The sequence below is a fragment of the Perkinsus marinus genome (assembly GCF_000006405.1).
Source record: "Perkinsus marinus ATCC 50983 genomic scaffold scf_1104296936306, whole genome shotgun sequence".
Classification (NCBI taxonomy): domain Eukaryota; phylum Perkinsozoa; order Perkinsida; family Perkinsidae; genus Perkinsus; species Perkinsus marinus.
Window position 1 is genome coordinate 102499 of NW_003214156.1, and position 12150 is coordinate 114648.

The following is a 12150-nucleotide window of genomic DNA, read 5'->3' on the forward strand; positions in this document are numbered from 1 at the left end:
ACGCTATGTAGCAGCTACAGCCTGGTTCAACACTACTCAGCTGTTAGACTACCATCGCTGCTCTACCTGAGAGGAATTTCGAACTAACGCGATGTCTAATACTGCAGCCCCTGCCCTGAATGCTATGTGAGCTCTCAACTCGACTGGTTAACTGTCAGAAGTCAACAGGCCCTAGCTGTGATCGCTATGCTAACTACTAGCTAGCTACCAGCTAGCTAAAGCTTAGTTCACTCCGTAATCATTCATTGTGTTCATCCGTGTACCACGTTCGAGGAGTGGTCGGGGAATTCCCGACGGAAACACATGGCCAGTAGGGCTAGTAGGGGCATTTTCAAAGCTGCTATCGAGCAATGGAAGAAGTCCGATTTCATAAAGGAGACTCCGTTAGAAGTGTTGAAAACAACGCATCTATTGCTATGCGTTGAGCAATTACATAAAAGTACTACACCCGTCCGGCCATGTTGCGATATGCGATGGGCCAACGAGGCAATCTGAATTGAGAATCTCAGACGGTGGCGCTCCTTTTTTTTCAGTTGAGCCTCCGGATGAATTGGTGATTATTGACTCAGTTGAGCCTCAGAGAAGCCCCTAGAATGGAGAGTCGACACATAGCCACTCCTAGTATGGGTCGGCTCTTACACTGCAGGTGAAAATTTTGGGAATGAATGAAATCGATCGTGAAACGGATAACAACTACAGAAACATTTGATGTTGGGAGTATAGATGGTTCGGGTGGAATATGAACCTGTACGCGAATGTACTCCTCATACATGATAATGATATCATGGAATGACTCACTGGAGCAATAGGTGTGGATTCCATACTGTGGAAATTTCCACACTGTGGAAATTTGCACTGATTCACCAAATAATGCCGGTTTATCATGTAGGCCTTTCTACGAACAACATATTGTACCTCGGAGTCATTGTAGGGATCATTATGAGCATGAGTTGTAGTTACTGGACGTAGTGAAGAGTTTGGCCGGGAAGTCTGAGCGGGTAAAGATTAAATGAGGACTTGGTAATCTGCGTACCATATTTCCTCTAAATGGCGATGTTGTCAATATTAATATTGATATTCTCTATGATGGAGTCAATACCTCAGTCGGAGAAGCTGGCAGAATTGAACTCATGAAGCTCCGTATATTCTTATTTTACATGGATTGAGGGAATCTAAGTGTTGATAGCAGCTGGTGGTGTGAATATGAATGGATGGAGCGTACGGCGTAGAAGATTGAGTGGATGTAGTCGTCTTTCCTCAGTTCTGACTTCGGAACGCGACATAGGGAGTCGGTAGGCCGAGTAAAGAGGGGCCGCGCGTTGGCTGACGTGAATAAAGGCCGTTAGCTATATGGGGAGAATCGATCAATTTTGTCTACTGCGCACAATCATGCTGTCTCGAATTCAATGGTTCCACCACACGCCCCCCTCGCAGGAGTTAGAAACCTGCGGGCATGGGTGGTTTAAGACGAGAATCGAGCTTTTCTAAGGCAGTAGACGAAATATGTTTTAGATATTTCAAATGTACAATACGCTTCCGTAAATCAGGCATTAAAATACGATAAATGAGGGGTGATAACTGATTAAGAATGCGAACGACAAGATATGGCCGTTCGTGCCTCTTGGCATCTTCCGCATCAACCACAAAACGCCTTTGGTGGGTAGGGAGCGGTTGGGAGAGGCTGGGGGCTCAGTCGGAGATCTTGCTCCAGGCCTAAATCGTGACGGGAGTCTTGGAAAAACCCAAGGCTCATACGTGAATATGGTTTCATGTGGGGACTATGTTGTTCGACCACTTATCGCAGTGTTAAGCAGCTGAGTGGCGCGGACTACAAGCTGTTTAAATGTAGGGAATGATAACTCGGTCGGATCGCGCCGACAACGAACTCTTTCGTTGATTATGCGAAACACACGTTCGCATTTGCCGTTGCACCAAGAACTGAAGACTGAGGAACAAACGTGCCGACAGGACACACGCTTCATCGCATCTGCGAATGCAGTAGAAATGAATTGCGATCCATCATCGATATGAATGCCCTCAGGTGTAGTGTTGAATGTTGCATCCACTACCCTGAACAGTGCTAAACAGTCCTCGGTCGATGGCGCAATACGCCAGGCGTATACAAGACTGTCCGAGTTATCGTGTAAGAGCTCCAATTGTCCACTAGGGCAATCACATACATTGTCTTTATGGCTTTATGAAATGGACCACTGATGTTCATGTGAATCATCTGCTATGGACGTTGAGCTCTGAGTTCGCATTGGCCGAACGCTAAGCCAAGCTGGGCTGGGGCGGATCGAGTGATCTTGCCCGTAGCACAGACATCGCAACTCGCTACAAACTCGTTGCAGTGTTGCTTGAGGGATGGGCAACGAACAATGCGTCGCATACGCTCATACAGAGACTTCGCTCCCTCATGTTCATGCAACATGGTTGCTACATACTTCAGTTCTGATCCCCACGACATGATCAGTCTACCATGTTCGTCTCGTTCGTCTGATGAAGTAGCGGACGAACTGGACTGAATCAGTGCTGCTATAGTTTCATCGCAGGTCTCATCTGCACTGTGAGAAGATGGAGAAATACAATACTGCGGTATCCGACTTAACTTGTCTGCCAGATTGCTCTCACTAGGGATAAGCTCTACTGTGAGGGTAACTCTCAATGCGGTGCAAGTATCCTGGAAGGTCTTAAGACGACTTTCCACCAGGGTTGCATTGAGACCGTGAACGGCTCTCCAGTGGCGTTCTTGGTGGCGTGTAATCCAAGCCACAACGCTATGAGTCATAGCCTATGACTGTCACATCTTAATGTGACCTTTTTCCAGCTTCACAGTTTAGAGCAGTTATATACTTGCCAATGAGCTGCTGACTGAGTATAGCAGCTTCAAGTTCAGCCAGATTTATGTGACGGCAATCGCGGACACTACGAAGGCGTCTGCTGTCCTCGACATAGACACCGCCGATAGTGAGTGCCACGCCCAAGGCATGTTTACTAGCATCAGTGTATACCACCCACTCCTGATTTGCATTATAGTTCCATATGCCTCCTATGGGATCACCATGCTGGACTGTATCGCTCATGAGTTTTTCGCATGCTGTGAGGATATGGCTATCTACTGGTGAATCCCACGAAAACTCTTTACTGGGGATTCGTAGAGTCGCTAATCTCTTAAGCGAAGCCGCTGCGGGTCTTCCCCAACGAGCGATAGGATAATGTCCAATGAGTTTGCCTGCCCATTTATGAATCTCACGCCGAGTACATGTTCGGCAATCTAACAGAGGTAAATCGCCTCTTCGACGCCAAGTGCCATCTCGTTGGCGTTCTAGTTCGAGGACTCTGCTCTCTTTGAGAGGGGTAGGCTCTTTGCTGGGAAATCCGTTACGTAACAGAATATCTCTAATGGCTTGGGCCCATGATCGCTGTGTGATGATATCATCGACGTATATGTCGAAGATAACTGTCAGTGGGATGCACATTTGTCGAATATCGTTTAGTATTAGAGCCAAAGTCTTTGGCGCTACATTGAGGCCAAATGGCATTCGCACTATTCGGTAAGCCGTATGTGGCTCCCAACGTAACCGGATTCCGAGCCAATAAGGCTGATCTTCATCAATGAAGATACAGAGATACGCCTTTTTCGAATCAATCATCACCAATTCATCCGGAGGCTCAACTGAGAAGGAGCTCCACCGTCTGAGATTCTCAATGCATGCCAATGGCGTATCTCGATGCTCATTGGGGGTACTACAGATTGCCTCGTTGGCCCATCGCATATCGCAACATGGCCGGACGGGTGTAGTACTCTTATGTAATTGCTCAACGCATAGCAATGGATGAGTTGCTTTCAACTCTTCTAATGGAGTCTCCTTTATGCAATCGGACTCCTTCCATTGCTCGATAGCAGCTTTAAAAAGCTCAATAATCTCTGGTGTCTTCCTGCTGAAGACATCATAATCTGGAGGCATGATGTGCTTGGATGGTTCTGACGAGTTAACCCAATTCCAATGGAGCTCCCAAATGGCTCCTTCGTCAGATTCTGGGAGACCAAGTCGCCGAACTGTAACATCTGACGCGTGCAATTCACGTGTCACTGGGCTCCCATGATGCAGTGGGCGTTCAGTTTCCACGTCACAGCCAATGTGACTGTCAATGGCATCACGGCCGTCAGTAACTTGAACCCCAATATGACACTTATATGTGTCTATGGTAAACAGAGTGTTATAACTCACAGAACAGAGATCATCGTGAGGCATCGTAGATGTCTCAGGATACCTCGGCTCGAGAAGGTCAATATTAGGCTGATTCCCTGAGAAGCGAATACTTATACCTCCAATTGCTTTTATCCAATCTAAGCCGAGAATCCCGGCCAAAATAATTCTATCCGACGGTTCATTATTGCTATGTTGCCGGCATACAGCAACTAACGGTTGGTCTGTGACTAAGACCTCCCGTAACACCACAGTCGTCTCCGATTGAAAATCGCTAGGAAGACTGATATTGGTCAAGACTTGACATTGATAAGACTTCTGGAATATAGTATTGATCGACTTTGTATGACCAGCACTAGCGTGAGTGCTGCCACTAAAGCCTGAAGTGGATGACAGGATGGTGATGGAACAACCAGAATCAATCAGGAGGTATAGTCCCTTAAGAACTATAAGTAATACACTCGAAGCAAGGCTAGGGGTGGTTACTTTATTGGCTCTTGCCTGTCATCTGTAATCTTTCGGGACGGGCATACACTGGCCCAATGGCCATAGCCTCCGCACACATAACATTGCTGTTGATTTGACCAGCCACCGAACCACGTATACCGAGAACTTCTCATAGCTTTGCCTCGTCCTTTGGTCTTCCCTTTCCCCTTTCCATAGTTGGTTCCTTTACTAGGAGACGAATTGGAAGACCATCCTTTGGATCCCTTGCCGCCTTTCTTTCCACCATACGAATATTGGCCCTTGGCAGGAACCGATGCGACAGCACCTAGCTCCTCCTGGCCCTGTGCTTGAGTGGAAGTGCCGGCATCCTCCACTTCAAAAAGTGGACGAGTGAGATCAATGGCTTTAGGCAAAGCTCGTTCCTTGAGAGCCAAGGCCGACCACATGCCATAGCTTTGCTTGACAGCTTGAGTCTGTGGCAAACTGTTCCAGTAGAAAGTCGCCGCAACTTTTTCATGACTCTGAGAGTCAAGATCCTTGAATGCTAGCACTGTGTTGTGTCGGATATCGGCTCCGTAACAATCATTAGTATCTTTGCCAATGCTAAAGTGCATGGCAATCAACTTCTTAAAGCTCTGTTTCTCCCCCTGACCGAATGATCGGTGGAGGCGGAGCCAAATTTCACGCTCAACGGCTTCGTCATCCAGGGAGGGATCGAAGTTTTGCTTAGACAATAGTCGATAGGCTTTACCTGTCAGACTATTGATTAGGTTGGACCTTCTCTCTTTTGGGGTCCACTTCTTAGATCAGGCTATCGAACACCAGCGCGCCTGCCACTCGTCGAGCGACATCGCATCAGCGGTCCTTTCGCCGCTATATAAGGCCAACTTAGGAGCCTTGAAACCTATTTCTCCCCCGCTACTTGAAAAGTCACTTGCGAAAACGGGTGGATTCACACATGCCTGAACATCGCTGTTGTCTCTTGGCTGTGATGGCCGAGCTCCAAAGGCAGCCGCGGTAGCACTCGGGTCGACACTCTGAGTAGTAGGCCGCGGCAGGGGGGTTGCTTGTGCAATGGGATGCTGAGGAAGGTCTTGGGGAGGATGATCCTCAATCCTGAGGCCATGACGATGGCGAGGGGTCCTTGAGGGGCTACTCGAAATATGCTGACCGCCGCCCTCGGGGTCGTCGACAAACATTGCCCTCAGATGATTGTTAATGTCCAAAGCGTTCCTTGGGGACACCGAAGCTTCTTGAGGGGTCTGGGCACCATGTAGTCGTCTTTCCTCAGTTCTGACTTCGGAACGCAACATAGGGAGTCGGTAGGCCGAGTAAAGAGGGGCCTCGCGTTGGCTGACGTGAATAAAGGCCGTTAGCTATATGGGGCGAATCGATCAACTCTGTCTACTGCGCACAATCATGCTGTCTCGAATTCAATGGTTCCACCACAGCGGAGAACGGGAATATCACGTGAACCTCAACTACGCATAATATTATTAATGAATGGCATTGCATTGTGTACCAAACTTGCAACGGGGCTCGCATGCGAAAATTGGAGCCATCTGCATGTGCAAAATACGATGAGCTGTATGTTATCGGAATTTTTCTCTCGGATATGCGGATACTGCGTGCAAAACCATAAAACAGCGCATTTTTGTATGGGAAAGCTAAGTCACAGAATCTGCGTGACTCCAAAAGCATGATCAATAATTAATTGGCCATAGATTGAACCAGTACTGTGTGCACAACATACATACTACTTGCTGCGAAGAATAGTAAAGATATCCTTTTTGACTGAATCGAAAACCGGTATAATCGTGCGCGAAATGCGAGGTTTTTTCACTCGTAAGCTATGTCACGGACGTTTTAAGACCCAATAGCACGCAAGCACATCAACGATTTAGAGTTGAGTTAACGTAGATGATACACAGGGTTATGCATGAATGATTGGAGATCACGCAGGACACACAGTAGAACACACATACGAAAACTCGGGGAAAAAGTCGCTACGAACAAATATAAAAGTGAAAATTGACGCACGATGACAATCGTTGCATGTTCTCCTATTCTGGTATAGATTCACGTATGAGCCTTGGATTTTTCCAAGACTCTCGCCACGATATCGGCCTGAAGCACAATCTCCGACTGAGCCCCCAGCCTCTCCCAACCGCCCCCTACCCACCCAAGGTGATTTGTGGTTAATGCGGAAAATGTAAAGAGGCACGAACGGCCATATCTTGTGCGTTCTTAATCAGTTGTGACCTCTCATTTATCGTATTTTGATGCCTGATTCACGGAAGCATATTATACATTTGAAATACTTAAAATACATTTCGTCTACTACCTTAGAAGAGCTCGATTCTCGTCTTAAACCACATATGCCCGCAGGTTTCTAACTCCTGCGAGGGGGGGCGTGTGGTGGAACCATTGAATTCGAGACAGCATGATTGTGCGCAGTAGACAAAGTTGATCGATTTACCCATATAGCTAACGGCCTTCACTCACGTCAGCCAACGTGAGGCCCCCTCTTTACCCGGCCTACCGACTCCCTAGGTCTTCGTGTCAGCTTACGAGTACATTTGTGGCTGACATCCTCACGTCCCAAACGATGAGCTTTTCCCTGAATTGGTTGCTAATGACTCAAGCCCTAGTTATTGTCGCCACAGCTCAGGATGTTGGCAAGTTTGTTCACGAGACGGAAGACTACCGTATAACCTACGACGTGGATGAGAAACATGAAGCTACTTTTACTTTCTGGGTTCCGAGTCCCCCTGGGAGGTGGTCTCCGGACCGAACGTCTTTCAGCTTCAGTGTCATTAGGAAGCCTCCTGAGGAGTTCACTCACGGGCCATACCCCTTGTCAAAGACCGACAGTTTCACCTACGCCATTGACTTTGAAGGGCCAAGAGCCAGTGCCCATGATTGGTATAAGTCTATTGAGAGGTTACTGCTGAGGAACAACGTCATTGACAACGATAATTCTGAGCCGTACGGTGGTATTCAGTCTGAGGACTTGACCGTTCTGACTTATACAAGCGGTGACACTTTCTCAACCTCCTTCCGGAATGAAGACATCACGTTCATGAGGGTCGGAGGCAGCCTGACACCGGGCGAGTATGTCTTCAAGCAGAAAGCGGCTCCCTATCTCGAGGTGAGTTACAGAATACGCTCTGACGAGTATGGAGATATGAGGGTTAAGTGCAAGGAGCGTCGAACCTCTCGTTTAAGTTTCAAGCTTTCCCGCCGCACTAGGGGTCTGTTATACGATCACTATGCTGTGGAGCCGGCCGGCGCTGGTACCTTATACCAATTCCTCCACCAGGTCAGGAATGTTTGCCCGACCATACGTTTGGATGCTGACGACCTATCGAAAGTGGTCTTTGCCACTGAGAAAACTATCTTCGTGAGTCTCGGAAGGGCTCGCCTGGCTCTCTCCATCGGAGGTGCGTAACCAGTTCATTTTTACTCCCGTCTTTTCCTCGCTCTTGCGCGCCGCTTACTGGGCACAACGTGCTGACATGTTTGAGCCTTGTGGCTCCCTGTCCAATGCCTCGGGCGCTGCTTCGGCAGATACAGTGTATCTGATACACGAGGAAGACTATTATCATGGTATCCATGACAGACTTCTATCACTCAGCATAGCTCACGAGGTCATTCCGCAATGTCACCTGAGACCTCTGCTAGGCGCAGTAGCTAAGACTTTTTCAAATCCCGTATTCTATATCATTTGCGTTTTACGAGTTGAGTCACGTTCGCTACCAGTCCGAATAGGGTAAAGCCGCCGACGTCACAGTCGTGCATCTTGAATCTTCGGAACACGACTCGTCGAAGTTCCAATGGAGGAGCGTTCAATACTCGATGAATTCTTTTCTGCCCGGTGCAAGGCCCTGTGCTGCAGCTCTTCGTTGGTTGCAGACAAAGGCGTATACTTCTATGAGCCGTGGCAAACGGACTGTCAAACCTGTCGGGGATAAATTCAATCCGACAGAATGATGCACATAGAATCCTCCTAAGATTCGCCGAAAATGAGAAGTAACGTCAGTGATATTATGGTGTTACATTATCATCGCAACTTCGGAATTCGCAGGATCCGATTCAGGATAGGATGAAGATTTGAAAGCTTACGTCACCTCGTTGTGACATAAGACCTAAGTTAGGTCTTATGTGACAATGGGACAATCGTCGGTGACCATGAACTCTATCAGACAATGCTGAGCCCGTCGGGCTTGCCCACTTCCCGTTTCCCCGACTCTAATAACTAACTATCGGCCGTCGGGCTGCCCATTTTTTCGTTCTATGGCCCATACCCAGTGGTAGACGAACCAAAGTGCGCGCGCTTTTTTAGTCCAACTCTCGCTCGCCTCGTGGTCAAACTGAAGCAGTCTGGTCACGTACTCCGTTCAGTCCGCTCTTTTCGTCTCTTCTTTCGAGTGGTTGCGGCAAAGCCTATTTGTGCTGCATATTTCACTTACTCTCCCCGCTGATCTTTGCTCCGGCCCGTTCATGGCCATACGTAGTTTCTTACTGTCTCTGTTGTCTACCGCCCGTCATTGGATAGCTTCCCCGTAAGTTCTCGCCCAATATGTCAATCACCGGTCCATGCTACCTGTTCTGTACGTTGGTCGGCGATCCTCTGTGCGCTGCCATCTCCATGAACCTGTGGTCGTGGAACACATTGTAGCATACACAGTGCGCATTACGCACGTCTTAGTGTAATCACGTACTTGTGGATGAGCACTTGCATATCATTGCACTGGCCGTGCCATATAGCGTTCCCTCCGCGGTAATTTCATATCTCAACACTGTCGAAACGATACAAACTCCAATTACGAGTAAAACACTCACATTACTGACGTTAACGATCAGTGGACCATGAGGAATGCTTGGATGCGCTTTCCATGTAATACAGGGCTCCATCCACCCGGCTCATTGCGGACGTAAATCCCCCAAGTTTTTAGCTTCACAGTTCACAAGGGAGCTTGTAATGTTCAGTCGCATGTTATTCCTTGCGATGCTGACTATGTGCACTAAATCAGCCGGATTCATGCAGCTCGCGAATCGACTCTCATCTTGCAGTGCAAGACTTGCACAAGCCAATCAAATCCGCCTGCCTGAATATAGGGAGTTCGTCTCATTAATCCCGATCACGAGAATCGTTGTTCCTTGTAATTCATCGCTGAGAAGGAGTTCGTGATCCTTCGTTCTTGCCAATGAGGTGTGACCGGCGCTCCCGAGCAATCGTGGAGCGCCGGTCACAGTTTTGTTCTGTACTACGGTTCACGAGGAGAGTTCCACCGTTGAGCTAATACTTCCACAGAACCTACGGCACCACAGGTTCTACTCAGCCTCTCGGCATCTCATTCATCGGTTCACCTGACTCAGTCAGGCTGACTGAACCGAGATGCTCAAAAGCCAATGCTTCGGGAGCACTGCGCTCTCGACATTTGTGTTCGCGTGGGCTTTGTACCAAGATTCTGAAACTTGAGAGATTCTCGAGAACAAAATTAGTAACCGAGCTGGAGAGATCTTTCATTCGCTTGCCTTACCATCTAGCCCTATCGACAAACAGCCCTAGGTCTATGACTTGCGCCGGAGGAGCACTGAGCCACGAGGTGCCCTATTGTGCGTACAACGTGCCACGGTGTGTACGTACAATGCGGGTACGTACCCGGTGCGAAGAGATGCGGTGGTACTACCACCGCATCTCTACTTCGCACAGGTTTGAACCAAGATAAGCCATTGGTTTATCTCACACGAGAAACACAAGGCCGGAGGGAGCTTGTGGAATGGAAATGCCAATGGAAAATAGCTGATGCCCATACCACCCTGCACGCATAAGCACGGACGGGAGACAACACGGAGTGAGATACGGACTGGAACACTGTCCCGGACCGCGTCCAGGCGATCGTCACATATATTTGGCCACATTAACTCGTCCGTCGGATAGTGTCGGCACCGTCACCGACGATCCGCAGGTACTGCGCTGAGCTCAATGAGATCAGTGAACGGTGAGTGGGCGAGTCCCACCGTGGGACTCCCACGGGCTTAATTTCAGCTGATGGAGTTTATCGCCAACACGGATTGGCCACTCTCGACGAGTCTCTCGTCCCATGGCAGCATAACACCCATGCTTTAAATGCTCTTTTAGTTTTCTAAGTGATCGTGTTGTAATCCGTTTACTGACCAAGGGGCTCGACGAAAGACCCTCACTCGTTTCCAGGGAAACGTCCGCGACACTGCGACTTATGGCGCCAGCCTGGGGCGGCGCCAGGGCGCCAGCGGCGCTAGTTTCCCGCGTGCCGCACGCGGCGAGCTCGCAAGGCGCAAGTACAGCTGAAACTAGGCTAAATCATTGAGTGTCTCTTTCTCTGCGGGTGAAATTGCCTCCTTGAACCTCATTGGCAGCCAGTTATTGGCGCTAAATCGACCAAAATCTCCCGCTGAGAAGATCAGAGCATCAGGCTGCTTGTCATTTTTTCCTCCAGAGTTTCCTCGATCACTTTTCTTCTCTTTTCATGAGAAACCCCGCCTTGCCCTGGCTACTAGTTGTTCAGGCTCAAGTCATCACGGTGGCTCAGGACGCTGGCAAGTACGTCTACGAGAACGGAGACTTCACTATGACTTACTATGTGTACGAGGACCACAAACTCGATTTTGCCTTCACGCTGAGTGGCGAACCCGAAACAAGGCGTCCCAGTAGCCAGTCTGTGATTTACTCGTTCAGTCCCGGTGCTTGCTACGTCGCGTGGCCGTTCCCGTTAGCGGAGAAGGCGAGCTCTGTGTACATCCTCCAGGACGAGCATTCTCTGGGCTTTGATGACTGGTACAACAGAATCAAGTTCTTGCTAGCACACGCTCACCTTGTTGAGCCCGAAGACCTCAACCCTCTGGCGGAGATCCAGCCTGGGGACTTGGTTACCTTGACCTACCACGGCAAGAACTCTATCACCACGAGCTTCCGGAAGAGAGAGCTCAGGTTTATGCGGGTGATGTCTACCCTGCCGCCGGGTAAGTATGTCTACAAGGGACCTCTCTTCAGTATGACTTACGATGTGAACATGGATCATGAAGTTACATTCTCGATCTACGTGCCTAAGCCTCCGCATCATAGGGGTGATATACCGAAACCTGCTTCTATTTCCCTTGGCCCGTACTTTCTACGAAGTGCTACTGGTTTCACTTACTATCTCGACTTCGGGAAGCCTGGGCCCGGCGGGAATCATTGGCGTGTGGAGCTCGACCGCTTCCTCAGAAACACTGGCCTAATGGAGTCTGACAAGGTCTACCCATCTGATCCTAGCCAAGAGTGGGATCTTACAGTACTAACCTCTACAAGCACTATCACGACCAACTTCCAAAAGAAAAGGATCGAGTTCAAGAGGGTCGCACCCCACTAGGCGCCGAGTGCATGCGTGGTCGAGGCAGGACTCCTGCCGCAGGAGTGCCTCTAATCGAGATGCGCAGTCCCAAGTGGTGTAAAATTTTTACTCTT

General features: G+C 49.0%; 3 protein-coding genes across 3 annotated transcripts; 2 read left to right on the forward strand and 1 right to left on the reverse strand.

Annotated features, from left to right (window-relative positions):
* Positions 1–4693: 4693 nt before the first annotated feature.
* Pmar_PMAR016254 (hypothetical protein) lies at positions 4694–5272 on the reverse strand (the record flags this gene model as incomplete). Its single annotated transcript, XM_002783727.1, has 1 exon — positions 4694–5272. One exon carries the CDS (start codon positions 5270–5272, stop codon positions 4694–4696), a length of 579 nt encoding a protein of 192 aa, XP_002783773.1.
* A 2021-nt stretch (positions 5273–7293) lies between these two features.
* On the forward strand, positions 7294–8109 carry Pmar_PMAR016255 (hypothetical protein; the record flags this gene model as incomplete). Its single annotated transcript, XM_002783728.1, has 1 exon — positions 7294–8109. The coding sequence occupies one exon, from the start codon at positions 7294–7296 to the stop codon at positions 8107–8109; it is 816 nt and encodes a 271-aa protein (XP_002783774.1).
* A 3064-nt stretch (positions 8110–11173) lies between these two features.
* On the forward strand, positions 11174–12055 carry Pmar_PMAR016256 (hypothetical protein; the record flags this gene model as incomplete). Its single annotated transcript, XM_002783729.1, has 1 exon — positions 11174–12055. One exon carries the CDS (start codon positions 11174–11176, stop codon positions 12053–12055), a length of 882 nt encoding a protein of 293 aa, XP_002783775.1.
* Between the last annotated feature and the right edge of the window lie 95 nt (positions 12056–12150).